The sequence below is a fragment of the Takifugu rubripes genome, chromosome 13 (genome assembly GCF_901000725.2).
Source record: "Takifugu rubripes chromosome 13, fTakRub1.2, whole genome shotgun sequence".
Classification (NCBI taxonomy): domain Eukaryota; kingdom Metazoa; phylum Chordata; class Actinopteri; order Tetraodontiformes; family Tetraodontidae; genus Takifugu; species Takifugu rubripes.
The window spans coordinates 5,441,741-5,468,698 of record NC_042297.1 but is presented as its reverse complement, the minus strand read 5'-3'; the positions used below and the strand labels follow the sequence as shown (position 1 = coordinate 5,468,698).

Sequence of the window (26,958 nt, the reverse complement as noted above, 5' to 3'; positions counted from 1 at the left end):
AAATGCCATTGTCCTCGGGCTTCAGTCGGACTCCAGTTGGGTCAGCAACCGAGACTTGCCGGTGTTTTGACTTAAACTAGCTACAGGGTGTGTATCTAGCTAACCCGGCTTCAGGTTTTCTACAGAAACACAGAATTCTTGTTCAATTTTTTGTGAGTATTGATGGCACACTTCTTAAAAAATCACCATGTCCCACTCCTCTCTTTCACATTTGCTTTTACTCTATTTCACTACTACTTCCCCATAGATCAGTTTGATGGTGGCAACTGCTTTTATCATCATTTTCACACTTGCCCTTCACCAGTTATATTATTTGCTTTTAGTAAAAAAAAAATATCTGTGATTTTTATTGGTTGTACAGGGTGTCATTTTAAAAAATAAAGAGGAATTAAGGGGAACATGTTTTCTTTTGGCAGGTCTATGTAGGCCCTGTGTAGGTGTGGATTCCTGGGCTTTGTTCCCATTGGGTAATCTTGACTTGCTAATCACCCCTCTACAATAAAAATTCTATCATTACAGACTTAATTACAGAATTTAATGTCATATAGGAACATTTATTTGCATTCTACCCTCTATCGAGTATTTGTCATGGAAACAAGTGATGAACTTTGTATATGTTCTTGATAAAAGAACATTGATCTTCAGGTGGACATATAATTGATATTGGGTGGATACCACCTCATTAAGTGAACAGGTTTATTCTAAAGGCCTTGTTGGGCCTATAGAGCCAGAGTAAGGCCTAGTAGAACTCAATTGGGGGACCCCAGTTAGGCACCCCCAAAAAGGTGCTTAATTGAAACAATGAAAGCCCAAGACAGACTTTGTTTCCCAGCAGATTTTGCAGTTTCACCACCCGGTGTGAAATGCAGCGGTGGCTGTTTGGCACACATACACACACACACACACATGCACACACACACACACACACACACCTTTATGCTTCAGACAAAAAAAAGACAATCATCCTGATTCTCAAGTTTTTCTTTCTTTTCCACACATGCATGCATGCATGCATGCACACTCACTCACTCACTCACTCACTCACTCACTCACTCACTCACTCACTCACTCACTCACTCACTCACTCACTCACTCACTCACTCACTCACTCACTCACTCACTCACTCACTCACTCACTCACTCACTCACTCACTCACTCACTTACTCAGACACACACTCTGACCTGCAGGGTGATCAGATCGCCATCCTGAGCCTGTTAAATTGCCCGCCAGTTTTTAAGAGAAAGGCATGTTAGTGAAATAAACCCTTTTGTGTTTGCTCCTTCCTTTCTCTGTCTTTTTCCATCTCTTCATTCCTTCCCCCTTTTGTTCTCTCCTTCATTTACATACACATAGGCATACCTGCACCTCCATATGCTATGTTTGAAGTGTCTATTAAAAATTATGGTAGCTTTAGCATACATAAAGTAGATTTTTGAGTATTGTTGATTATTAATTGACATCATTTGATTTAAATTTAAAGTTGAGGTACCTTCACAATTATTGTGTGTTTATATTGTGTCAAGCTGGTTGAGAGATTATGTGCTCAGATTCATAACTTCAATATTGATAACTTTGAGCCTGAATCACATTTGCGTATGGTTCCTTGTTAATAGGGTAGTCCCCTGTATAATTAAATATGATTGATAATTTTTCTTTAGTAATTAATAATACTTATCAATAATTATACATAATAAAGATTTGACCAATTCATTTGAACAAGATCGAACACCCTAATTCAAATGTGATTAATATGCTAAACTGTGTAATTATGATGTCCAAGATAGATTTATGTTACATATGAGAATCTAAGGTTAGTTTGTAAATCCAATTTCTTAAGCCACATTTACTCAATGTGGCTCACTCATCGAAATTTAACACAGCACCCAATTATACATTGCATTATACACATTATCACCTGTGAATACATCTTTTGCATATAAATGTTTGTTTTTGGTGCTTGCTCCAGTCAGTCTCACAGTGATTATTTCAATTATAAAATTGCTGATTCTTATCAATTATCCTTTTGCAACATCAAATTGCATCTTTAACACTTCTCCAAATACACTAACGTAGCTCCATTCAGACAGATATGACAATTGTAAGTGCATGTCTAATATTAAATTACCGGTAACTGAATTTGCTGAATGAAAACTTGCTAAACATGAGAGGGTTCTGTGCCACAGTATCAATGGTATCTTAAAAGAACTCACATTTGCAATAATTTGTGTTTAGTCTTTTGCAAAACCAGTGAAGAATCTTGGGCTGCCCTTCTTGTCATATTTATTTTAATTTAGTTCAGAGAGACTACAGGATTTAAAAAAAAAAAAACAACTTCCTGTTTGGGGTCTTAACAGAACCTCATTCAGATTCAATTCAGAAAGTTTACTCAACTACTTAAAATTTTTCATTTTATTTGTTTGTGCACGATTGTGAGGTGGACATTTTCCTGCTCAATCCAGCTGCACTAAAGCTTTCAGCCTCAAACATAAGGCGAGTTTTAATGGGTTTTCTACTGGAGTTTAGAATTCTTTGTGCCTCCTTGGCACACAAATTACAATCCTAGAAGCCCGGCAACAGAAACATAAACTACTGGGGAACTGTAGGTAGCATACTCTTGCACAGATGTTGACTAGGTCCAGAAGTAGTTTAGGGATCCATGTAGCCATCACTGTGTTAGCTATTACAGAAGTGTATATGCTGCCTTGACATGTGGGATATATATAATTTTGTGTTTATAGATAGAGGCAGATATTTTAACAATCATTAATGCTGCTTCTGGATGACTGACAGGCCCTGTTGTGTTTACTTGAGGTGTCTTTGACTGTATTTAATTGATATTACTTTGGAGGCCATTAAATTGTAAAATAAACAAATCAGAAAACTCATATGCAAGTTCATTTACTGAGTTATTGCATTTAATGCATTTAAAACATCAATAGCTTACAGAAAAGCCTGCAGCTATTTAACCATTAATATTAGCATAGCATTATCATAGCATTAGCAAAAGCACACAATTACTATTTAATGGTTAAATTTGGTTTAAAAGAAACAACCTTATTTCCAAGCCTTGTCTAAATGTCTTTATCAACATATTTTGTTGACAAAATCTTGATTAAATAGAGAATGAGGCATCTCGCTCTTTGTTTTGAGCCTTTACTAGTGGAAATTACTGCAATGACAAATAACACCCACTAGAGGGAACTATTTCACTGCTTGCCGAACTTGGCTTTTCCTGTATATGCCCACAGTTACTTTTTTTTCTAGTTAATCGACACAGAAAATGTATTTATTTTTCGACCCTTGATTCTATTTAAGCTGGCAAAATTAATAAAAACAAACAAATTGTGTGCTTTATTCAAACCTTAAATTAAGCCCAATAACTCCCAAAAGTTCTATTTTAGAAGTTGATCAAACCTCTGCTTATTAAATCCATGTATGTATGTGAAAAAGTGTTTGCTACCCCTACAAACTACAAGAGCATCGTGTAATATTCATTCATCATTATAGGTATTTATACTGGTCAAGAATGTATTCTCTTGTTCAACTATTGTCAATATTTTTAAAATGTTGAACAAGAGAATATATTATTTCACTTAACACTTTCTTTTGAGTGTTACTTGCATTAAAAACATCAGCTTTTTACTATGTAGTTTGTTGCTGTGGAAGTTTGGCAGTGGGTTAAAGGGATATATCAAATTTTTTAATAGAAAAACATATGATTGGTCTGTTTTAGTTCTCCAGAGGGTACCCACAGTGTAAGTTGAGGAGTCTTTTAATGGAATTGTGAAATGTATTGTCTTTACCAACGCTGCTAGGGCATCACCAATGAGCTTTCAGGGTGCACCTTATAATAAACTATACCTATTATCTATTACTATAATAATTAACCTTACATGTTATGCACTAAATTACAACTTTTCTGTCCACTGTACCGTCTTTTGTCATTAATGGTATGAAAACTCAGGAAAGAAGTCCTCCATCATTGCACTTAGCACTTATTCTATTTCTTGTGTGTTGCAACTAGGAAAAAACAATTACATTGTGAAAATGAAAACAAGGTCATAATATTCTTATATATTATAATAGAGGTGAAACATCTGCTCCATCATTTTCATAAACATGGCCTTTATCAACCTCTATCCAACCTGCTCTCAGCCTGATATGAGCCCCTCATGAAAGAGAGTTGCAGATTGCTGTAGCTGCTCTAATGACACATTATTGGGCTGCGGCATTGCCATCTCGACAGGAAAAGTAGAAGCAGGAAAATGAAAGGGAATGGTGTTTATTCCCAGAGCTCAACCCCTCTGTCGGCCTGTCAGTCTTTCCATGACCCTGAGGGGAGAAACGGAAGGCATCCTGAGCTTCCTTCCTTCCATCCCTGTTAAATCATTCATCATCCAACTGCCTGATTATTTTAAAAACCTAACAAGGCTTTGGTTCTTGACTGTGTTTGTGTGTCTGACTGTGTGGAAGGGAGACAGAGGGGCATTGCCAGTGGTGAGATGCACCCCATGGCTCTCACCGACACCCCTCCTCCCCTCCCATTACCCCATCCTCTTTTCCCCCATCCCTCATACACCAACATTCCCCAACTCCTCTGCACACCATTCTTTTACATCTTACAAAACTTGTGCTGTCATTCTCGTACTCATTATTGAATATGGTGACTGAGTTGACATTCAGAATTTAATGAAAACTGCAGATAAAGATACAGTTTCACCATAAAATACATTGTATTGTTAATCTTCAATTTCTAGAGTATATAAAAGGCAAGCAGTCATCATATGAGGAGAAACATTACACCAAAAGAAAAACCTCTGCCGACAACAGTGCTTTTATTGTTTGCAGATTTTTAAACCTGTCATCACATTGAGCACATGGCTGAAATTGAGCCACAGCTAAAGATGCAAATCAAAAATAAATTAAAAACAGCTTCCAGTGATGGTTGGTGGATGGTTGCATCGTGTTCTGGGGCTGCTTTTCTCAGAACTGAATGATAGTTTCAAATGCCACTTTTCCTTAATCTCCTCAGACATTTTGATTGTTGTGCATTTTTATATTTCTCCTGCTATTTGGAATTAATAGGACCTAATAGGTTTAAGAACGACTTTTTGCAAATTGTGTCCGCATGTGAGGGGATACTTGGTTCATTTTATAAAAATAAAACTGAATACATCTGTTAAAAAAAAGTATATATATATATATATATATATATATATAATGTTCTTGACACACACACACACACATAGTGGAACAATTTTTTTTTATTTTAACTTCTCTATTCCTGACTGGCAACTTGAAGCTAGTGGAGCAAAGAAGAGAGGATATGCTGATACAGTTAGAAGACTTTTTCGGCTCATATTTCAAGCCAAGGTGTGCGAGGATGACTGTCTAGTAGTTTAGTGTGGGTGTAGTTTAGTTGAATAACCGCTCATAAAAAGATGTGACGATTAATTGATGATCATAAAGGTTGTTTTAACAAATATGGCTCTAATGATTGTTCCTTTCATACAATCAAGCCTCCATAATGATACCACGCACTATTAGATCCAGCTTTGGTCATAGTAAATGATAAATTGTTCCTTTTATGGACTCACAAACAGCAGATCTGATTGTGCAGCCACGTGAGGTAAATATTTGTCCCTTTTTTGTGTTTTACACAGTCAAATGCCATTGGTATCATTGCCTTGCACTTCCGAGCACCATCACAACATGACCCAGCCTGACCTGGACAAACACGCTCCTTTCTTTTAAATTCCTCTGCAACTTTCGGCCGCCACCTTCTTTCTATTCTCTCGCCGTGACCTTTACTCATTTGTCTGTAAGGCACGCTCCTTGTTTCACCTTACCTGGCTTGGTCGTTTTTTTTGTTCTTTTTAAATTTCTTTTTGTTTTACATGGATTAAATTTCCTAGATTTCTCTCGTATGCTCTTTTTGTCCATTTCTCCTCTCTTCCTCTTTCTGTTACATTTTTTCTGTCTTACAGTCTCCTGTGACAGCTCAGACCACCAGGCAGTGTACTTTGACCACAGCCAAGATGGTACCGTCTGCTCCTTCTACTCCTTCCAGTCCTGCCCAGACCTCCTCCTCTTCCTCTTCTTCCTCTCCCGCCTCCTCCTGCCCCACACTTCGCCCAGTGAGATAATCCTGTTTTCTTTTCTGTCCATACACGTTAAAGATCTACCAACAATGAAATTGATCAAATAAATTAGACCTGCTTAATTATATTATATTTGTATATTTAATTGCAGTTTTTAAAAAAATCTTACCTTTTATGAGAATGATAATATTTATTTCATACATATGATGTATTATTTCCAGTTGAATTGCACATGAAAAGGAAGTTTTCAGGCTGCACGCTCACATCTTCCCCCAAGCACATAAAAAACAACATAGTTCATCATTGCTGGTTTATCAAGCTGCATTTACATGTTTTAGCCAATCGACAACAATGAAGTTATAGTAACTTCTGCTGAATAATGACACTTATTCTCAAACCAAAGCTGGCAACCAAGTTGTTTTCAGAGAAAGTGGTGAATAAGCTGGCAGGGCTTGCTGCCCTGGCTACTCGTCATGGCATACCGTGCTGTACATTGCCACCGGCAGAAATAATATTTTAAGCTAATACTCTGTCTTATATTTTGCAGGCCTGGAGGCTCTCATCAGATCCAATGTTTCCAAATGCTGTGTTGAGATAGTATCTTGAGATACAGTGGGGATTAGTTTTCCTCCTGTATCTTAATAAAACTTTTTTTTTTCCTGTAAAGAAAATGCTGGTCAGTACACTAAAGCTAAGCGTCGATGTTCACTGTTGCTGTTTGGTGCCTCATTTACTTTTTAGATTTGACCTCTGCTTTTAGGATGTGTCTCATATCAGTTTTCACAAGCATACCAATTCATATCGACTGTTGCTCCTGTGCGTTTTGTGTGTTCAGGCCTCTATTTAGAGCTGTCAGATTACCATTACATCATGTAAGATGTGTTTTATTGCCAAGTGTGAACAGACCCTGAGAGGTTTCAAAGAGGTGATGAGGGCTTCAGAGTGAGAGACTGCTGGTGGCAACCAAGCAAAATTAGTGCTTTGCATGTGAGATGCTTTCTAGTCCTTTTGTATCTCAATCTTGATGCAGTTACAGAGTGATGTTTGATACAAGCAGGAATGAGTCTTTTTGAAATAGGTGACTCTGAAGAGTAGCATTGATGATTTTCCAATCCTCCCCAGCCTTTTGCTGATTACCTCATCTCCTCCCTCCTCCTTGTCTCTTAAGCGATGTCCACTCAAGTCAGGACACTAGAAGTGACAGGAGCACTGTGGCGCCTGCCTCCTGTTCTCTGTGGCTTTGCTGTAAGCAAGGCGTCACATCCTGTTTATCTCTTCATCTCTTTTTTCCCCTTTCAGAAGGCCCCCCTGGCACCAGCCGTGGCTGTGATGGCTCCACAGCAGACCCCTGTAGTTATGACCCCCCAGGCCCTCAGCCAGGCTCCATCCCAGCCTGTGCAGCCACCGCAGTCAGGCATTGCCGCAACCTCCAGTGCCCCTGTCGTGTCCCAGGTTTGTTTCTGTGCCCACTAAACCCACCACCCAATGTACCCCACCCTCAGGGGTGCAGGCACTGTCACATCTGCCAGCAGGATGACTGGGTCACGGCTCAGCCCTGGACCCATTGATTTTCACAGCTGGACATGCATAGAAAGTCTCACATGTGCCCACACATCTGCGGTCATTCATTCACACAAGTGTTCAACAGCCCATGGACATGTAGGCGCAGACATAAAGGCGTAAAACTAGCATGATCCGGGGAGGAGCATCACTGATGGCTCACACACATGATTCAAACAGAGACACAGCATCTCATCAGCAGACTGACATCAGTATCTTATTGCATCAGAGAATCATAATGGATGTCACAGTTTGTCACTGGCTGTCCCAGACAGCTCGCTAATTGCTCTGGTGTCACTTCTACAAGAAAATAGCACTTGGATGAAGTTTTATAATACCTGAGAGAAAAAAAACATTGCTCTTCTAATCCATGAGGAGTGCTACAGAGTTACCGTAATAATTGTTTTTTTTTTAATGATCCGCAGGAAATGCAGGAGAATGTCAAGAAGTGTAAAAATTTCCTGGCTACCCTCATCAAGCTGGCATCTCACAATTCTCCATCTCCTGAGACTTCTAAAAATGTCAAGGGTCTGGTTCAGGATCTGCTGGTGAGCAACAAAAAACAATGTTCTTGACACATAAACGCGTTGTACCTGTTATGGTTTGTCTCCAGCTCATATAACTCATTATGTTAAATTGTGATTTTTTAATCTGATTTATGTATCTGAAGTACTTGAATTGTAGTCTTGTTTTATTTGATTCCTTTCTCAGTATGACAAGGAGTAGCTTTACTGTTTTACTTTTTGATGATTTAGTTTGTATTCAATATTTAAAACCTATAGAGGGCAGCATGAACCTCTTTTCAAAAGTATAATTTCTTCATCACAAATGTTTGTCCTCTACATGGTTGTCCATTAATGAAAGCACCCTGGGGTGTCAGAATGGGAGTTAAGTGGTTGGTCATCTACACCGGGGGACAGATTCCCATCTTGTTGCTATCAAGTCACTACAGTGGATTAAAGCTTTTGCCGTCTAGATCTCTCTTATTTGTTTCACTTTTCCACACAGGATGCCAAAATTGAACCAGAGGAATTCACCAGTCGGCTCCAGGCAGAGCTCAAGTCTTCCCCACAGCCGTATCTGGTGCCATTTCTCAAGGTTTGCTTCATCTTACATCTCCAAACACATCGTTCTAAAGCCCATTTCCCACTGTGTTTAGAATTATTAATAATAAACTGCATCCCATTGAGTTAGATTATGGCAGTGGTTTGGAGGATGCGTATATAGGGACAAAACATTTTATAGGTAAATCTAGTCCTGGTTGGACACTCTTTAAACTTTATCCACACTTCTACTGACACTGTGTGGATTAAATTGCTTTTGTTTTCTGGACTATTACATTAACCTGCCCTTACGTGCATCTTACCAAAATTATCCCATTTGGTTTTTCACGACGATGTCTGACGGCTTGGCCTAAACGTAAAATGTACACACACACACACACACACACACACACACACACACACACACACACACGACCAAAACAGCATGTACGTACACGCTTGTGGCCTGACTCCTGACTGTGTGTGACAGTGGCCCCCGCAGTCCTCCATGCCAGTAGCCAGCAGCTTTTTCCAGCCAACCGCAATGAACGTCACATCAAGGCAGCCGACCGCCAAACCCCACCACAAACACGTGTTGTCATGCAATATTAGGTTGCTTACGTCAAAATTCTGCCTGAAATAGTGCATGAAGTGACATCAATTCTTCAGGTTGGCAGTGACTGGGTGTTTTCAGAAAGGGTTCATGGTGTTGTCCCACCAGATTGGACTACGGTATATGCCAATTGGCAATATTAAACTTTATGATACAGGTATTTTCATGTGTCTTGGCAGGACTTTCTTTAGTTTCCTGCAACCAGGTTTAGTTGCAACATCATGCCAAGTTAAGCAGGGGACAAAATTAATGTTTATGCTCTCAAACATGTTTTCTTCATTCCATTAAATTATAGTCTTTCTCTCTCTGACCATTAACAGAAGAGTCTCCCGGCCCTGCGGCTGTCTTTACTGAATAGTCAGCACTCCCTGACGCAGCCCCCACAGCAGGGAGTCAAAGCAGCACCCAGTGGCACTGCCCCAGCGATGGTGACTGGGTCAGCTGTGCGAATACACCATCCTAACAGTGTCAGCACCACTGGGGGAGCCAGCACACTGCCTGCTGGGACAGTTGGACATGCAGGTGCCATGGTATGTATGGACATGTACGGACTCCCTTTCTGGACACAGTAATCACATTTACAGTTAAAGAGGAAATCACGGACAGTTGCAGGAAGTCTCAAGTCTCTGTGGTTAGACCCATGAAACACAATCAGATTTCATCCTCCAGAACAGAAAAGCATGAATTCACATACCAAAGTACAACTGAATTTCTATTTTTAATGACAAGATTTCTGTTGTGTCTCTAAACCTCATGAGGTTTAGAGAACTGATGCCAGTCCAAGGTCATTCCAGTCAGTATAGAGAAGAAGCCTGATTTCTTCCTTTTCTTTTACATTTCTCCTATTTACTACCCTCTGACTGAATGCTCAGACTCTTTCAAACTCTTCCCCTCACTGTATCCCCCCTTCATCATGCTCTCATCACCCTCCCTCTCTGCCTTACGCCAAATGTTAAATGTTGCAGGGTGAAGCAAGGTAACTAGGTCAGCCCCAGGTCAATTTTAAAGCAATGTGGGGGCCGCAGTCTATGTCCAGAACATGCCTGTGGCCCATCTCTATCTCTCACAGACTGGTTTTCTCTCTCTCTCTCTCTCTCTCTCTCTCTCTCTCTCTCTCTCTCTCTCTCTCTCTCTCTCTCACACACTCACACTCACACACACACACACACACACACACACACACACACACACACACACACACACACACACACATATGCATAAAACAACTTTATACCCTATTGCACAAAATATTTGTAATGATTGCCACTAGCACATCAACAGTATGAATTCAGGCTGATGGTTGAATCAGGTTATAAGTGATCTACTCCTACCACAGCACCGTGGGACATCTTTCTGACAGTGGCAGGGAGCTTTTTTCCCCTCCATATTAATTATTAAGGGACACAAGTGTAACATGACTCATTATAAAGTCCTTATTCAGTATTGGCCGGTCACTCTAAGCAACTAAAAAGATTGACAGGATAATGCTTCAAGGTGACGGCAAACAGTTCTTTTCTTCTGATGTAAATATACAAATTGGAGCAAACAGGACCGTAAAATATTTAAAATGTATTCAGATACCTGATCTGAGCAAAATCAAAGGTTCAAGTCAGCCACAGCTTTGGAGTTGTAGACCAAATCCATAACAAAGACAGCATGTGTGTAGTGGTGGAGTAGGTTCAAGTAAATATTATTGTGTTGAATTACAACCATAATAGTAATATGTGCTATTGTCATCAGTCATATAGTATTAACAAATCAAAAAATCAAAATTTGTATTTTTAAATATAAATAAGCCTTGAATTCAGTTTAGGTGTTTTTTCTTCGCCTTTGATTTCCAAACTTTCTACCTGACTTATTTTTCCCCTCCTAACTGTGTCACTGGCTGGCCAGAGGTGCTAGCTATCTCTGCCCATGCTGAATGTATTACTTTCTTCCCTTATCCTCCCAATCTCAAAGGCCCCTGCAGTGGATCTGTAGGAAAAATGGCCTCTGTCTTTTTTCACTAGCTTGAACAGTAATGTAGCATGTGTCAGGGAATGGAAAACAAGGCTAAAAAATATGCAGCAAAAAGCAAACTGGTAGGAATGGATGACTGAGCCAGAGGCTGGGCCTGTGGCCGCTACCAAGGAAGGAAGTGACTGTGATAACCCAGCAAACTCTCCCCTCCTCTTTTCTTTTTCTTCTTCTTCGTGGTCATATACCATTGCAGAAATCTACTCTCATTGTGCATTTCCATTGAGAGATGTTGAAAATAATTCACTGTTGCAATCATCAACCATTTACATTCTGCCTGAGATGCTGGACGAATGTCTCACAAAGCATCATTTAATACCTCAGCCGCAATTATTTGACTTTTTTTTTTCCTTTCATGCTTACGAGATCCATAATTCTTATTTTTAAAAAAATATATTTTCAGGGTGTGAAGACAGCAGGTCCTGTTGGTGGCCATATCAGGATGCCTGTGGTCATCACACAGTCTGTCAGGCCACAAGGTAAAAACAGAAATGTGAAAAAATATGTTCAGTTTAATCACAGTGCTCTTACAAATAAATCTGGTCTATAAGGTCTAACCTTCTGGTTGAATAAAGGGCCATCATTAAATAAAGACAACCATTAGTGAATTGCCCATTGTTGTCTCAGCAGGATGTAAAGTTATGTTCACACTGCAGGCAAAAGTGGCTCAAATGACCAGGTCAGACTTTTTTCAAACTTTTCCCCAGACCTTTTTTTAAAATTAGGTTCAGGCCACTTCCATATGTGGTACGGATAAAGACCTGATTTTTCAAACTGCGACCCCAGTGTGAACCAGCAATGCCACTTTTGTACGCCGGTTGGAGCCCCGTACATTTTTCAGTTTTTGCTGTACTAAAGTCTTGGAATGAGACCTTGAATGCTCGTGTCCTCCACGTTTATTTTGGTTTGAGCCCTAATGCTATTGTTATTGTTCTTATGTGCATGCCGGTCAGTTTGGTGCAGCAAACAGTTAACACTGGAATCACATATAGGGTAAGTTTTAAATGGAAACATGATCAGCCAAACAAAAAGTCAGATCATAGCAAAGAAAAAACTCCAAATTAAGCAGACCTGCAGTGTGAATGTAGCTCGAGAATCATAGACAGGTGTTTCTTCCTGTCTGCTTATAAAGCTTTCTCAAACATTTGCACTGCTGCTTACTCACACTGATTCACAAACACTCTTCCCACTGAAGCCCACAAATATCGCCCCAACACCAAACAGGCACAACGCTCCCCAAAGAGAGATGTGTGCTCTCAGGTGGTGTGTGTAATCGTTGTGTGCGTACCTGTTTTCACTTGTATGTGTCTGCTTGCGCGTGCACTATTGGCGGTGCATACAAATTTGATCTGCCCCCTTTCCTAAGATAGCCTGCAGTGAAAGATCTGTAGGTTGTTTTATGCCCATAAATTGGAATGTGGGGATAGTTCTAAAAATACTTTTCTGTACCTCTTGGCTAAGAACATGCTTGTTAAAATGAAGTTTAAATTCATTCTGGCAGTCCTTATGCCTCTCCGGAAAATGTGTCTCGGAGCAGGAAGCGGTTTAGGAGTGTAAGGAGAGCCGGTGAAGCGCAGTGATATTGACAGAATGACGCTTTTTGTGCTAACCTGGGAAGAGCGACAGTGCTGCTCCCCTCATGCTCCCCTGAATCTATCCCCCAAGAGGATGACAGACACAGCTGAAGGTAGTTGTAAGGCATGAGGAAAATTGATGCAGATAGAAAGGGACATTTCAATGATGACATTACTCGTTTCCTATTTTGTTTAGCTCTTTGTTCTGCTTTTTTTCTTTTATTGAACAGGTGCAATGGGGAAGGGAACTATCATCCAAGCAGGCAAAAGTCCTCTGGGTATGGCTGTTCAGATCTCTGGGAATCAGAAAAACAGTCTCAATGACCCCGGAGGAGGCTCTTTCAGGTACATTCTGCCGGGAGAGCGGCTGCCTTTTCTTGTATTTGTCACAGGGGGGCAGCATTTCTCTAAAATGCCCCATACGACTACAGGCTATTCTCTCAGCTGAGGCTGTGAGTGTTTAGCCCTCTTGCCTGCCTGGCCACCTGACTGCCTGCCTGCCTGTCCAGCTGCTGCTGGTGTGGTTGGTCATGGCCCCCCTATTTCTCTCTCTCTTACTTGCTCTCTTTCTTTCAACACCCACCACATAGCAACACATGCCCAGCCAATAGATCACCCTCAAAATTGCCCCCAACCTCCCTATATCAGTGTCACAACTCATTGAAAAGCCTACAGATGAGCTGAATCTTATTTTAGAAATAAGGTAATTCTGTCCAGATGGTTGGAATTTCTGGATGTGGTTCTGAAAATACCTTTTGGTTAAGTCAAACATTCAGTATTTGGCCTGCAGCAATCTCTAGTCCTCTCTCTCCTCCCTCTCTCTGCTTCAGCTACGCTTTTGTCTCAAAACATAAAAGGTTCATCGCCCACATGCTGGCCTTTGTGGTCCATATTTTGTGTATTTGTATTTGCCTGTCAGTGTGTGTGAAGCAAATATACTTTAGTATGTATATACATGCCTCCACATATGTCTCTTTCTGTGCGTTTGTTTGCTTCCAAGCTTGGGTGCAAGTGAACATTTGTATATACTAAAAAGAAACCAGGATTCAGTCTGTATGCATGTCCAGTATCAGATGATGTGCATGCGTGCAATGACATGAGCGGGGGTTTAGGCCTGCCCTGGTGTGACCAGGCTGGGGCAAGAGGAGTGTCTGGGTCACATGGGCCAATGGGTTCATGGTAATAGCTCCCATCTCCTGAGGGCAAAGGCAGCGCCTGGGGTTCTGATTGATAAACCAATAAATCTTTAGCTGCGTTGGTAATTAAGCTGTCAGGCTTGCTTGTTACTGACAACCTTTTCCCCCTGCAGTGTTCACAGTGGCCCTCTGCACACAAACACACTGGTTTCAACATAAGCCCACTTACAGTGCTGTCACGAACGAACCCCATAACGGACATTTGAAAGCACATTTCTCTCTTATTTAGTTCAGGTTATAATATGCCAACACCTCAGTAAGCAGAACAACATGTGGTTATTTGGATCTTTGACGATGATTGCTATTACAATGTTTAAAGAGTGATCAGCCTCTTCAGACTAAAATAATATCTCTAGATCTCGAATTTTCCCTTTTCATTTGCGTGGTAGACTGCGATATAAATATGCTTTTAACAGCCTCAAATTTAGACAACAGTGTGACCATTTGTCTGTCTTTGGTTGCTCACACCTCAGCCATAAATCCTTTTTTCATATGTTTTGAAATAATTGTATTTGACACAACGCGTCAGATTTATTCAGAGAATGTGCTAGTCGAGAGCAGATGCTATCTGGAAAATAAAAGGAAATGCAGCAAATACATGTACTGTGCAGTAAAACACAGAGCCATTTTTGGGTTTTTGATTTCCATAGATTTTTATCAGGCTGCCGAAAAATATAGAGGCATGACATACTGTGGCAAAAAACCCCAGCTATGACATTCTCAACATAGCTGAGGTATAGGACATATAACATTTTTATGATTTGGAAATTTAAACGCTAAAATCAAGAATAACATCTGTACATTTTTGAATCAACTCACCCTAATTCTGACAGGTATGCATCTTTTTTGTTTGGGGTCTTAACCAGGCGTGTCCAAATCGTGTCCTTGAGGGCCACAGTCCAGCCGGATTTTCTGTCCTACCAGGCAGAACACACTTCTTTCAAGAAAAGTGGGATGCCAGGTGAAATCATTGTCTAACTGGTAGGACAGAAATCCGGGGTGTATTGTGGCCCTCCAGGACTGAATTTGGGGACCCCTGGTTCCATCTAACCAGGTAAAAAAGAAGCCACTTTTCTGGCACACTGAACTTTACTCATTTAACCCTTTTACCCTCATTGCATTATCCTTCTTGGCTGACCTGGTCAGTCAGCATCCACAAGTCTCGCATCCATTCAGCCTGCACCATGCTCAGCTGTACATGGGAGACCTGATGTGTGTAAGCCTGTCAGTCTTTGCCACTAGTCCCAGCGGCCAGCTGTAGCACAAACACACATACACACTGGAGGGCTTGTGGGGTTTCCAGTACAGCTCCAGCCTCCCGTGTAAGTGCGAGTGTGTGTATGTGTGTGGTTTCAAGTACAGAGTGAAAGCAGCTGTCTCTGCCCCCCCCCCCCCCCCCCCCCCCCATCTCTCTGTAAACACTTGACATCCGCTGTAATCACAGGCGAGCCAGTCAAGGCCCTCAGTCCTTCGCCAACCTCCAAGCTCTGCCCCTCAAATCCAGGCCCGCCCTACATGGTGGATACACATCTGCGCACATAAACTCCAAAACTCACACTGTTGCATAGAAAAGAACATGAAAAGTAGGAACAAAGCCTTTTCTTCACCAAATGCAGTTGCCAGTGGTCCAGGTCTTCAAGTCCAGCAGCACTTTCCATCATCTCCTAGAGCTTGTGGTTCCAGCCTTTGTTGTTCAATAAATTACACTGTGATGTGGCTGTTTTGTGAAAGAAAAGCCCTTACAAATAAATGTGACTCAATTAGGACATACAGTAAAAGTGACCTCCCAGATATTGTTGATGCAGAGATTTGGAACCTGAGCAGCCATGGGTTTGGATCATATCCATAGTTGGAGCTGTGATTCTAAGAAGATACTACAAAAATGGTGGTACTCAGCCAGGAATGCTGTTTTTTATTTTTATTTTTGTCACCTCAGACCCACAGTGATCCTCCATCAATACATTAACCATAACTTGTTTTTTTAAAACATTGGTAAGTTGTGTGAGTGTGGGTGGTTGAAAAATTATAATTACTGTTACTTTTTGTTTTCAGCCTTCTTCTACCACACTGTTATAATTCCTGTTGGTCATGAGCACTAATCCCATCAGGCACAGCTACCCAGTTTACCCAAGGCTGCCTTTTGGAGAATACTTCTCCAGGGATCTGTGTCTCTAAGTCATGGCACATAAAGCATGGGTCTGGTCACAGCTATCAATCGGGACCCCCTGCCTGGGCACAGGACCTTTATCCATAAGAGCTGTGGGCTGGCGAGATGGTAGTAGTTTTCTCGGGGTATGTGTCCATTTGTGTGGAGGAGATGTGGGTCTACTCAGCCTTTTCCATATATCCATACACTCACACAGTTTCAACCGCAAAGCAATCGACTCACCACCTATGGCGTGCCCTCTGTGAAACATGAGCTTGATATGGAAACGACATGCATATGTATTCACGTGACCGCCGGCACCATGTCCCCGAGCCAACCCAGTGCAATAACTGAGAGGCTGCTCTTTAGCTTCTGCGCGAGCTAATTACATCTCTGCTTTATTAGCAAGGAGGTATCGTCTGGAATATTTTGCACTTCATATCTCATTCCCTCCTTTTAATGTCAGACCTGTCTTTGGCATTATTATTTAATTTGATCCCCAGTGGACAAAATTAGCTAAAAATCTGAGAACATAAAAAACATAACTCTATATACTCCTAACATTACTATTGTTCCTGGATTCGGTTGTTGCCGGAGTCTTCCATGTTTTTTCTTTGTTTCTCCCCCTAAACTACATTTTGTTTAGTCTTTGTGTATTTTCGTATCTTACTGGTGATGACAAAGCAAAACAATGGCTTTTTTCAGTTATTTGATCGGCTTACAGTTCTAGATAGATATTTTGGGTTTAATTTTGATAGCATTAATGGTTTTCAGCTTTTAAAACCCCAGATTTTCAAAAGCCACATCATTCGCTTGCACAGTTATTTTTTGTAAATGCATTTCAGATGTTAATGTTAATAAATATTCTTTAGGTATTATGTTTCCTTCTTTTTATAGAGCTTTATAAAGGCGATGAGGTCATCTTCATATCTGTTTTTACCTGAAGCTCTGGATAGAGCAGCTATTCTTTGCTTGCCTGAGTGAACAGGACCACTTGCTTGCTTTAGCTTATCTTTAAGGACAAAATAGAGAATGATTTGTAACTGGTGTGAGCCATTCATACCTGTGTTGTTGTGTAGATACTTGAGGTGTATACTAAGGTAGAGGAAATAAAAGAGAAAGTAGAGGTTGGTGAAGTTTAGGGAGTTGGTGCTAATTGTCTTTGTCATCCTCCCCTTGTGGTGTCAAGTTTCATATTGGCTCTCTGTGGCTGGCACCAAGGAGCGAGATGGTCCCAGCAGGGTGGAGGTGGCCTCCTGTGCAGTCCCACATCAGCCATAAGGACAGCAATGCACACACATGCCCTGTCACAAACAACATCCGTGGCATGAACACAAATGGAGGTGAACGAGTGATGGGCGAGAGTGTTTTTTTAGTTTGTTTTTTTCCTTCTGTCAGAGCTGCTCAGAATGATCTTTTTCTTCCTCTGGGCCATAGAAATTATTCCTAAATGGGTTTTGGTGATGACTCTCACCTACCGTATTTGGGGAATTTTGACAGTTTACAATCAGAGTAAATGAATAGAAAAATTATTTTACATGTTTACCAACTATGGTGAAAAATGACTGCTGATAACAGCTCTGTCTGAGCACCCTTATGGGGTTTCTGCATGACCCTCATCAACATGCCTTGCACTGCCACCACAGATGCACCTGGGAATGAAAGTTCTTTACCATTATGACCAACGTGATGCCCATATGCAAAAAACTAATGTTGTCATCCAAGAAATTAGACATGATTGAGAGTGAGATCTTGATTTCTTTAAAATTCTTCTTCTTTTTTAACTTATCGGTGGCAATTTTTTTCTGCTAAAGTTGAAAGGTTAGAAAGGATGGAAATGCTGACAAAAGTCACTATTAGAAATGACTCATGCACCTTTCAACAAAACTTGGATCTGTGAACGTTTTTTCTATTTTTGTGTTGGCATGTTTGTATGCTGAAGTCTTGGTTAATGGGTTCTGCCTGGTTTTTGGAATCTCCAAGGTTAGAAAGCAAAGGAAGTACTTGTAGACCCCAATGAATGTATAGGTGTAGAGGATTTAGTCTATGAAATAAAGAAAAAAGTAAGCATCATATATATGAAAGCATCAAATCAAGTTTCATTTACCTGCCACTTCTTGGGACATTAGAATTCCCCATTGAGTGGAAAAAAATAAAAAACATGTGGTCTCACGTGCTAACTGATTTAGAAACATTCAACATCAGCAATTTCATGAAATAAATAATGAAATACAGAAATATGTCATTTAAATGTTTAAGAACTACCAAACCTACTAATGACATAAAGAAATGTTCAATATAGACAGGGAAAATGTCTGTGGTAAGCTGATATGCTGTTTTAATTATAGTGCCTAATTCTGATTTCAAATGGATTTTCACTAAAAACATTATTCTCATTTTTTGCAGGGATGACGATGACATTAATGATGTCGCCTCCATGGCCGGAGTAAACCTGAACGAGGAGAGCGCCAGAATACTGGCCACCAACTCTGAACTGGTGGGAACGCAAATCCGCTCATGTAAGGATGAAACCTTTCTCCAACCAGGATTGCTCCATCGGCGAATACTGGAAATAGGTAAGACACGTGCATTTGAGCATGTTCACCTCTAACCACCGCTTAGTCTCTTGCTTCTTTCAGCAGATGCACAGTTCTTCATATTAGTATATCCAAGCTTTGTACTCCTTTTCTCCGGAAAAACTCAGAGCAACAGTGATGAAATCAGAATCTGTTGTCTTTTGTCTCAGGAACATGTTGTTTCTGTATTCACAGTGTCATCACTAAAGACAGTTTTGATTCTTTCCACCAGTGTTACAGGCTGAGCCTTTTCTTGTTTGGCCTTGGTTTAAATTTGATACACTTAACAATTCTTTCACCTCCTTTAATGAATTCTTCAGTGGCTGTCTGAACTCACTGGACCGCAGGCACACACATAAATACTTTATGGGTTTGTCTTTTGAAGGCTGGTTGTCAGATTGTCCTCTGGACTAAAGGAACTCAGTTTTTGAAAGGAACGAGACTCGGCAGTTAAATTTTGATTCTTTCTCTCTTTTATTGGTCCTTGACACTCTGATAGCACGTGGTATCGGCTGTGCTAATCAACACAGGTGTAGAAATGTTTTGTTTGCAGCGTCACATGAAAGCGATGATGTCTTCATTACCGCTTCTCGCTCGCAGCAGTCCCTCAGTTTTATCGCTTAGATTCTACGCAAGGCTCTTTCCACACAGTGAAACCCATGAAGCTGAATAATGACCAGTATTGCTCAAAATAAATCTGTGCCTAGCATCTTTCTTCCGTGCATTAGATCAAAAAACTCCATGGTGTAATTCCAAATGATGGGAAGTCAGGCACCCTCATATTTTTTTTACCTTAATTAAAGTATCTCCAATGTAGTACCGAGGCCTGCAGGCTGAGTTTTCACGCATGGACTCTTGGCATGATTGTTATCTCATATCTCACCTTGAGGCAAAGGAGTTGTTTAAAAATACAAACCCTTCCTCAGGGCATCACCCAGCATGATGCCTGGCAGGAGGCTAGGGTGCCCCCTGCTGGGGAAGTGGCACTTAAGCAGCTTTGTTGTGTCAGTGATTGGCCTCGCCACACTCTCAGCTGACAGCAGTCCAAGGGAGGTTCCCCCGGCCTGCCACCTCCGCTCAGTCAGACTCCCCCATCTCATTTTTTCTGTACACGCACTCATTTTAACTATGTCTCATTTACATCCCGGTAAAAAACAAAATCACTGCGACGCCTCTCGCCCTCAGGGTACTTTATTCACTATTATTAAAATCAGATTAGATATTTACAGTCTGTTGGGAACTGGGCTGAGAAGCGGAGGGTTTTTGGTTCGAGCCCCAGCGTGGACAAAACATGGACAGTGTTCTGGTAGCAGGGGAAGGTGCCCTTGAGCAAGGTACCAAAACCACAAATACTGACATAGGACCTTGCGATGAACTGGCAACTCCTCCAGGGGTGGACCTGCCTTTGCTCACATGTGAACCCTCCCTGTGACCCCAAAAGGGGAAAAAAGTGGTCAAGAAGATGAAAAGATTAGATATTTTATTTATTTATTTCTATGCCCCCGTTGAAATCAGTTAAGAATATTGGCTTATTTCCATCTTCTATCTCATTTATCCTCATCAAATAACTTGTCCTAAATCTATCTCTACCTTTTGCCTCAGATTCAGGTGCTATTTGTTTTGAATTCCAGTGCACACACTTATCAGTCCACCCAGTTATACCTTTACATGTGCTGGCACGTATTGGCTTGTTACATCTGTTTATACATGTTGAAAAGAAGGGTGTTGCACTTACAGCCAGGAGGACCAGGACTTTGTGGGCATCATTCCACAGCTCACACAGCAACCCACAAACCATCAATTGAGTACAAAAGAATTGCTCCTAATTCAAGTGAGTTTATAGAACTAATGGGAGTCAGACATTTATAAGTGAGTAAAAGTGATGCAAACCATTTAGTTAGGTCTAAATCTGTGGATCTTCTAATGATGGACTTAAACAGCATGGCCCTTCAGAACACCCACACTATGCCTAACTACAGGCCACAATGTGTCTATAAGTACAGGATAAAAAACTTGTTTATAAAACCATTGCGTCATTTGCTAAGGCAGAAGTATTTAAAACAGGTCTCGTCTCATATTCTTAATCTCTTTATCCCTTTCGGGGTCACGAGGAGGGTGGACAATGGGTAAAGGCAGGGTCCACCGCTGGATGAGTTTATCGCCGGGCCCTATATGAGCATTTGTGGGTTGCTCAAGGGTCCCTCGGCAGTGCTCTGAAGGTGTTCTGGCCCCTTCCCCCACTACCAGACCACCTTCCATGTTTTTTTCTGCACTGGGTTTACAATAGGTAAGCAATGTAACTGTGAGGACTTGATGCCATGGTTCTCTTTTATTATTTGAGGAGGTAATGGTGGCATTGCAGCAGTAATGTCACACAGAGGAGATTTATGTCATTGAGGGAGGATCAAAGTTCTTTTAATCAAGTCTACAAATGTGAGCCTGGATGGAAAGGTCAGAGACAGATTACAAAATTCCTGATAACATACTGTCTCCAAAGTGAAATAACATTCCGTCAGGTTTCGCCTCCACTTTTCTGTCCATTGTGTAAAGATTCAAAGCTATGCACAGTTCTTGTGCTGTTTATTTATGCCTGAGTAGCTGTTTAACTGTTTTGGATCATTTACACTGTAGCTGCTTTTTTGTCCAAAGGAACATATCTGTCTGACTCACCAGACTTTTAATCTTTCTCTGAAATATTAATGTCCTTAAAAATGTCATTTATAGCACAAGGAAGCCTGTTTGTGTGACCCAGCATCACTTGTAGACTGCTGCTGTAATGATAATTAAGTGCACCTACTGATCTGTATAGTTTAAATGCTTGTAATATGAATTTAGCTTTATAATTCTTGTGTGTGTGTGTGTGTGTGTGTGTGTGTGTGTGTCTGTGTGTGTCCTTTAAAGCCAAGAAGTTTGGAGTCGCAGAGGTCCCTATGGAGACAGTGACATTCATCTCACACGCGGCACAGTCGCGACTTCGTACTGTCATTGAAAAAGTTTCCGCTGTTGCACAACATCGAATGGACTCCTGTAAGGTAACAAGATTGGAAACGCTCACAGATAAATGACACAAAGAACTTATAACACATAACTGTGTCATGTTTAACCTAATTGTGTATAAAATACAGAACTTTGAACTTTTTGATGTTAATTTTAAGATACCAGTGGCATGAAAGGGTAAGTGCATAGAGACGTTTGGTGACTTATTACAAATTTGAATCCTTTATAAACTATCATACCCCAAGGCCTACTAATTGTTATAGCTAACCTATCATATATTATTCATAAAGGCTGAATAATTTTAATATTTTGCCATAAATACATTAAAAATGTATGTAATGAGCATATACTGTTGCAGGTGACTGGGACCTGATGACTTGCACCTGATAAGTCCTTCAGATTGATGGGCTGAATATGCCATTTTGTAAGAACAACAAATAAAAAAAACTCGATGGGGCCGTTCGACCACATATTTTGTACATACTGTTCGCTAACCGAAAAATGTGGCATCAGGTCAGCATCGACATTCTGGCACCGATCAGATTCCCTTTTATGTCTCACAAGTAAACACAGACAATAACAGAATTTTACTGCAGAAACAAATACATAAACGCTAATATGAGACAATAGAAAACTCAACCTTCTCAGTCACTCTTCATGCCTCAAGTTTTGAGGCATGAAATAAATTAAAACCTCATCTGCACACACCTGCAGACTTTTTTTAATTGCCGATATCTCTTTTAGTTCCTGAATACTTTGACTATACAACCACGGTCTACATTCAAACCATCTCGACGAATCTGGGCGTTGTTGGGAAAAACTGGGGGAACTTTGAAAATGTGTCTTTTTTCCCCGCACTGACACCACGAACGTCATGAGAGGAGGAGGAAGAGCGAGGAAGAGTTGCGCTAAAACTGTCCCCATCTTGTTTTGTGATTCCTCTTCCTCTTTTCGTTCATTCGCTCCCTCTTTTGTGGTTTTGTAAATGAGGTGTGCGAGATGCAGCGAGCTCTGTGAAGCCACTCTGTTGACATCAGCGGAAAAAAAAGGGGGCGGGGGGTACAAAAAAGAGAAAAGACCAAAAGACAAAGCGGCCTTAAAGAGCAACCGGGCTTCGGCAGAGGCAGCAGGAGCTACGGCAAGAGTGCAGGCTCAGCTCTGCAACAAAGAGGGGGGAGGATGGAAGAGGAGGGGTGGATAGGGGTGCTGGCGATGAGCCCCCTCTGATGTGCCTTTGTGCTCTCTGCCACCCGGCTTCTCTCATCCAACCCCCCCCCCATACGCGCACAAACACACACTCACAGAAATATGACTAACATAAAGTGAGAACAGAAATGTAAAGGAGACACACACACACGCACACACGCACACACACACACACACACACACACACGTAAACTAAGCAATTATCTTATTACTTTTGATGACTTCCCTTTTTTTTTTTTTTATATCTGTGTTTTCTGGATTCCAAGCAGGAAGTGGCTGCACGTAAACATGCACATTGTCAGTAAATAGGAAAAGTTTGTGTGTTCAAATCTGTTGTTATCAATCTGATGAACTTTTTAGGTTTAACCAGTGCAGTTTTTAATATTTAGGTTAATTTCTTTCTATTTTATATTATCCTGCTACTTCTTATAATCATCCAACAGGCATTTCAGGGTTTTGTTATAAATACATATACAAATAGAAAATGTATAACATAACAAATCTGATTCCGTTACAAAGAGCAAAAGAGTGAAAATCTGTATGTATCTTCGTTACATTTTTCCATACATAATTTTGTACACACCAACCTGCATAATAAAACTAATTTGGGCATTTTTCATCTCCAATTATCAATATGAACATTGAATTTTACTGTGAGATACAGTATTTTCTGCTTGTCTGGTCTGTGACAAATTTATTAGAGATTACTGTTTTTATGCTTTACTGAAATCTTTGATGTTTAAATAGGGAAAGCTGTGCATCAAAATTTGGGAAAACATTTCTAGCAGAGTTATTACAGTCAATACACATAATACATCATACTTAAGTCTCTGAATCTACTAGAACATTATGTTACTAAATACTTTTTGCTGGCGGTTATGTTATCAGTAAATATTGTATGTTTTTTTTCTCCTTTTGCTCTAGCATGTAAAGATAAATGAAGTGCCACCCTGACATTCTGAGATTTGTGACTAAAATCTGAGCAACTGCGGCAGAATGAAACTTGTAGCTTTGTAAGCTGTTGCAGTGATTTTCTTTCTGCCTCCATGCCAGGATGATGAGTACTATGAGCAGACGGCAGACGTTCGCTCTCAGCTTCGTTTCTTTGAGCAGCTGGAGAGAATCGAGAAACAGAGGAAGGACGAGCAGGAGAGAGAGATCCTGTTGAAAGCCGCTAAAGTAAGTTACTGCAACCTCAACATTCTCTCACGTGTGTTTGTGTGTGTGTGTGTGTGTGTGTGTGTGTGTGTGGGTGTGTGTGTGTGTGTGTGTGTGTGAGTTCTTGTGTCTCCATGCAACTGTGTGTTGATGTGTGAACATTACTGTTGTGTCGGAGTCACAGTGTGAGTTCACTAGATGGAATTGACCTCCTGGTGTCCTTGTGGGCCTGAGTGCTCCTGTTTTCCTTATTTCTCTCTGAAAACATGGAGAAAGGGGTCGATGGCTGGAGGTGCCCCAGTTACCCCCTTTGCATCAAGCAGTGTGTTCACTGGTCCTGCTGCGTACACAGTTTAAATAATTCCCATGTTTGAAGTGATCAGGTAGGATCTACTGCAGAGTTTGTGTTCATGAACCTTAAGAGTTTTTTTTGTATTAACTTTTTGTTATGTACCTAAAAAGTTCATTTGGACAGTGACACAGCAGTTAAGGGCCATCTCCTGAGTAGCAGTGAGAGGACTTGCTGATTGTTATATTTGGACACAAAGGTGTGGAAATCAAAGTCATCTTAAATGATATAGACGTTTTAACTAAAGTAATTCATGGACTTGAATCAGTTTTTAAGAGGTCATTAGATTTTAATTGGCTGGAGCTCAAAGCTGAAAAGATTTTAGGATTAAGGAAATTATTAAAGTCTTAATATAAACAGCAGCTGAGAAAGTACATAAAAAATATATGAACATACAGTGCATTAATTGGCTAATGAATGAAGAGGCTTTCCAAATATTTGGGTTGTTTTTTGAAATGTGGGTCTCCCTTTATTAAAATCTGATTCTTTATTAATATGAAAAATATCATATACATATTCATATAAATATTGTTGGATTCCTCACTCCAATCCGAAAGCTCAGATTCAACGCTAAATATTTTTGGGCTAAATTTAAGCTTGAATGTATTCTGACAATATTTATAAATCCGCCCCCAAGTAGCAACAAGATAATTGCACAGTTGTATTGACAGTATTGAGGGTTTTTTCCTTCTTTTCCAGGAACTGAATGTTTAATCTTGTAAGAGCAAAGACTCATTATTCTACTGATGACTCTGATAGATGCAAGAGTGGATTTTAGTGGAAACAATAACCTGGCCTTTAGTTCTGTGTAACTGGCATCAATCATCGTAATATATATTTACAAAGAAATGCATTTGATCAAGATTAAATACTAATTCTGATACTAATAGTGGGATTTCAGTCTCTGATGACATGTAAAGCATGTATAATCTCTTCATGTCTGCTGGTTTTTCTGAGATCTGGCTTTGCTCTCATTCACAGACACGAAACAAATCTCCAGCCTTTAATGGCAGCTCATGTGTGGCTGCATAGAGACTTCCTTTTACTCCTCAAAGGTGGGATTTAAGTTTAACTCCCACTTGGCACATGAAATATACCCTGCTTTACAAGCAAGGTTATTCAGGAACAAGAAAAGTTGAAAAAAAGGTCTGAGTAAATGTCCTTTTCTCCTATTATGTCCTGTGGTAAATTAACTGTATGTAGCACTCTCCTAGTCATCCTTGACCAGTCACTTACTTGTTTATGTCAGTGTGCATTCACCCTTTTTAAATTCAGTTATACACTAATGGCATAATAACCAATCAGGAATTAGGATTAACTATTTATGCAAATTCATACACCAAAGACGCAGCTTCAGGAGCTGTTTGAGGTTAAGTATTTGATCACAGACATGTCCGGTATCAAACACATCACAGAAGCGATCTGTCTACCATTTGAGCTTCACCCACCCTGGGTTGTCGTATTGTTCCTGTCTTCACCCTCCTCGTGAACAACATTGGTTTATCAAGAATTCGGCTTCAAATTTGTCAGGATGACTAGAATTGAAAGAAGAAAGAGCACATTATGCACATGAAAATGCCTTAGGGTGGCACATTAGAAGAAAGCTAGGTTAATATAATTATTTTAAATGGAGTCAGTGTCCCAAAGTTAAGATTGTCATTGTAGCTCACTCAGGATTAATTGAATCATTACGTTTTGGTCTGGCCAAGCAGCATATAAAAAAGTCTTACCACGGATCCTCAATGACCTGTCAGTGTCTTCTCAATAAATATTTTAATATAAATGACATGCCTTATACATTTTATAACCATTGTCAGTGTTATTTTCTGAATTGTTAAATAATGTGTTATAGAATCTTTTTCTTATTTTCAACATTATCACCAGAATAAAAAAGTTGGGGCGGAGGAAGTTCAGTCTGTAGGGCTGAGAAGCGGAAGGCTCTTGGGTTCAATTCCTGGTGTGAACTAAACTTGGGAGGTGTTCTGGTAGTAAGAGAAGGTTCCAGGATGCCTTCAGAGCATCAAGGTACCCTTGAGCAAGGTACCTAACGCCCAACTGCTCACATAGTGCCCTGGATGAGCTGGTGACTCATTCAGGGGTGGACCCTGACTTAGCAATATGCAACTGGGATAGACTCCAGCATCCTCCCCTTGAAAGAGATATAGCAGTCAAGGAAAAGAAATAAAGAAGTATAACAAAGTTCTTGTTAAAACAAAAGTCCTCCTTGGGCGTTTTGGATTGCCTGAGCATTACTGTGTAGATGGCTTCACCTCAGAGCCATGTTTATAGCTTTTGGCTCGTGTTGCTATAGTGTTTTCAACTTTTCAAGCGAATCTTTGCTTTGATGACATATTGGATTCCAAACTATTGGGAGGAGCAGTGTTGTCTTCACTGTTGAGCTTCACTGGTGTCATAATAAAG

At 40.5% G+C, this 26,958-nt stretch overlaps 1 protein-coding gene across 8 annotated transcripts in view; it reads left to right on the top strand.

Annotated features, from left to right (window-relative positions):
• LOC105417228 (transcription initiation factor TFIID subunit 4-like) overlaps window positions 1–26,958 on the top strand; it is a 78,618-nt gene that overhangs the window by 12,446 nt on the left and 39,214 nt on the right. For 5 of the 8 annotated variants that reach the window (XM_029846206.1, XM_029846210.1, XM_029846208.1 and 2 more), the window contains exons 3-12: window positions 5,990–6,139; window positions 7,403–7,555; window positions 8,089–8,211; window positions 8,672–8,761; window positions 9,640–9,849; window positions 11,739–11,814; window positions 13,140–13,254; window positions 18,658–18,827; window positions 21,729–21,859; window positions 24,084–24,209. In XM_029846206.1, coding sequence (XP_029702066.1) covers window positions 5,990–6,139; window positions 7,403–7,555; window positions 8,089–8,211; window positions 8,672–8,761; window positions 9,640–9,849; window positions 11,739–11,814; window positions 13,140–13,254; window positions 18,658–18,827; window positions 21,729–21,859; window positions 24,084–24,209 — 1,344 coding nt within the window. Of the gene's footprint in view, window positions 1–5,989; window positions 6,140–7,402; window positions 7,556–8,088; window positions 8,212–8,671; window positions 8,762–9,639; window positions 9,850–11,738; window positions 11,815–13,139; window positions 13,255–18,657; window positions 18,828–21,728; window positions 21,860–24,083; window positions 24,210–25,518; window positions 26,544–26,958 lie in introns of those variants that run through there. The other 3 variants (XM_029846211.1, XM_011609565.2, XM_029846209.1) reach the window with 3 other exon arrangements.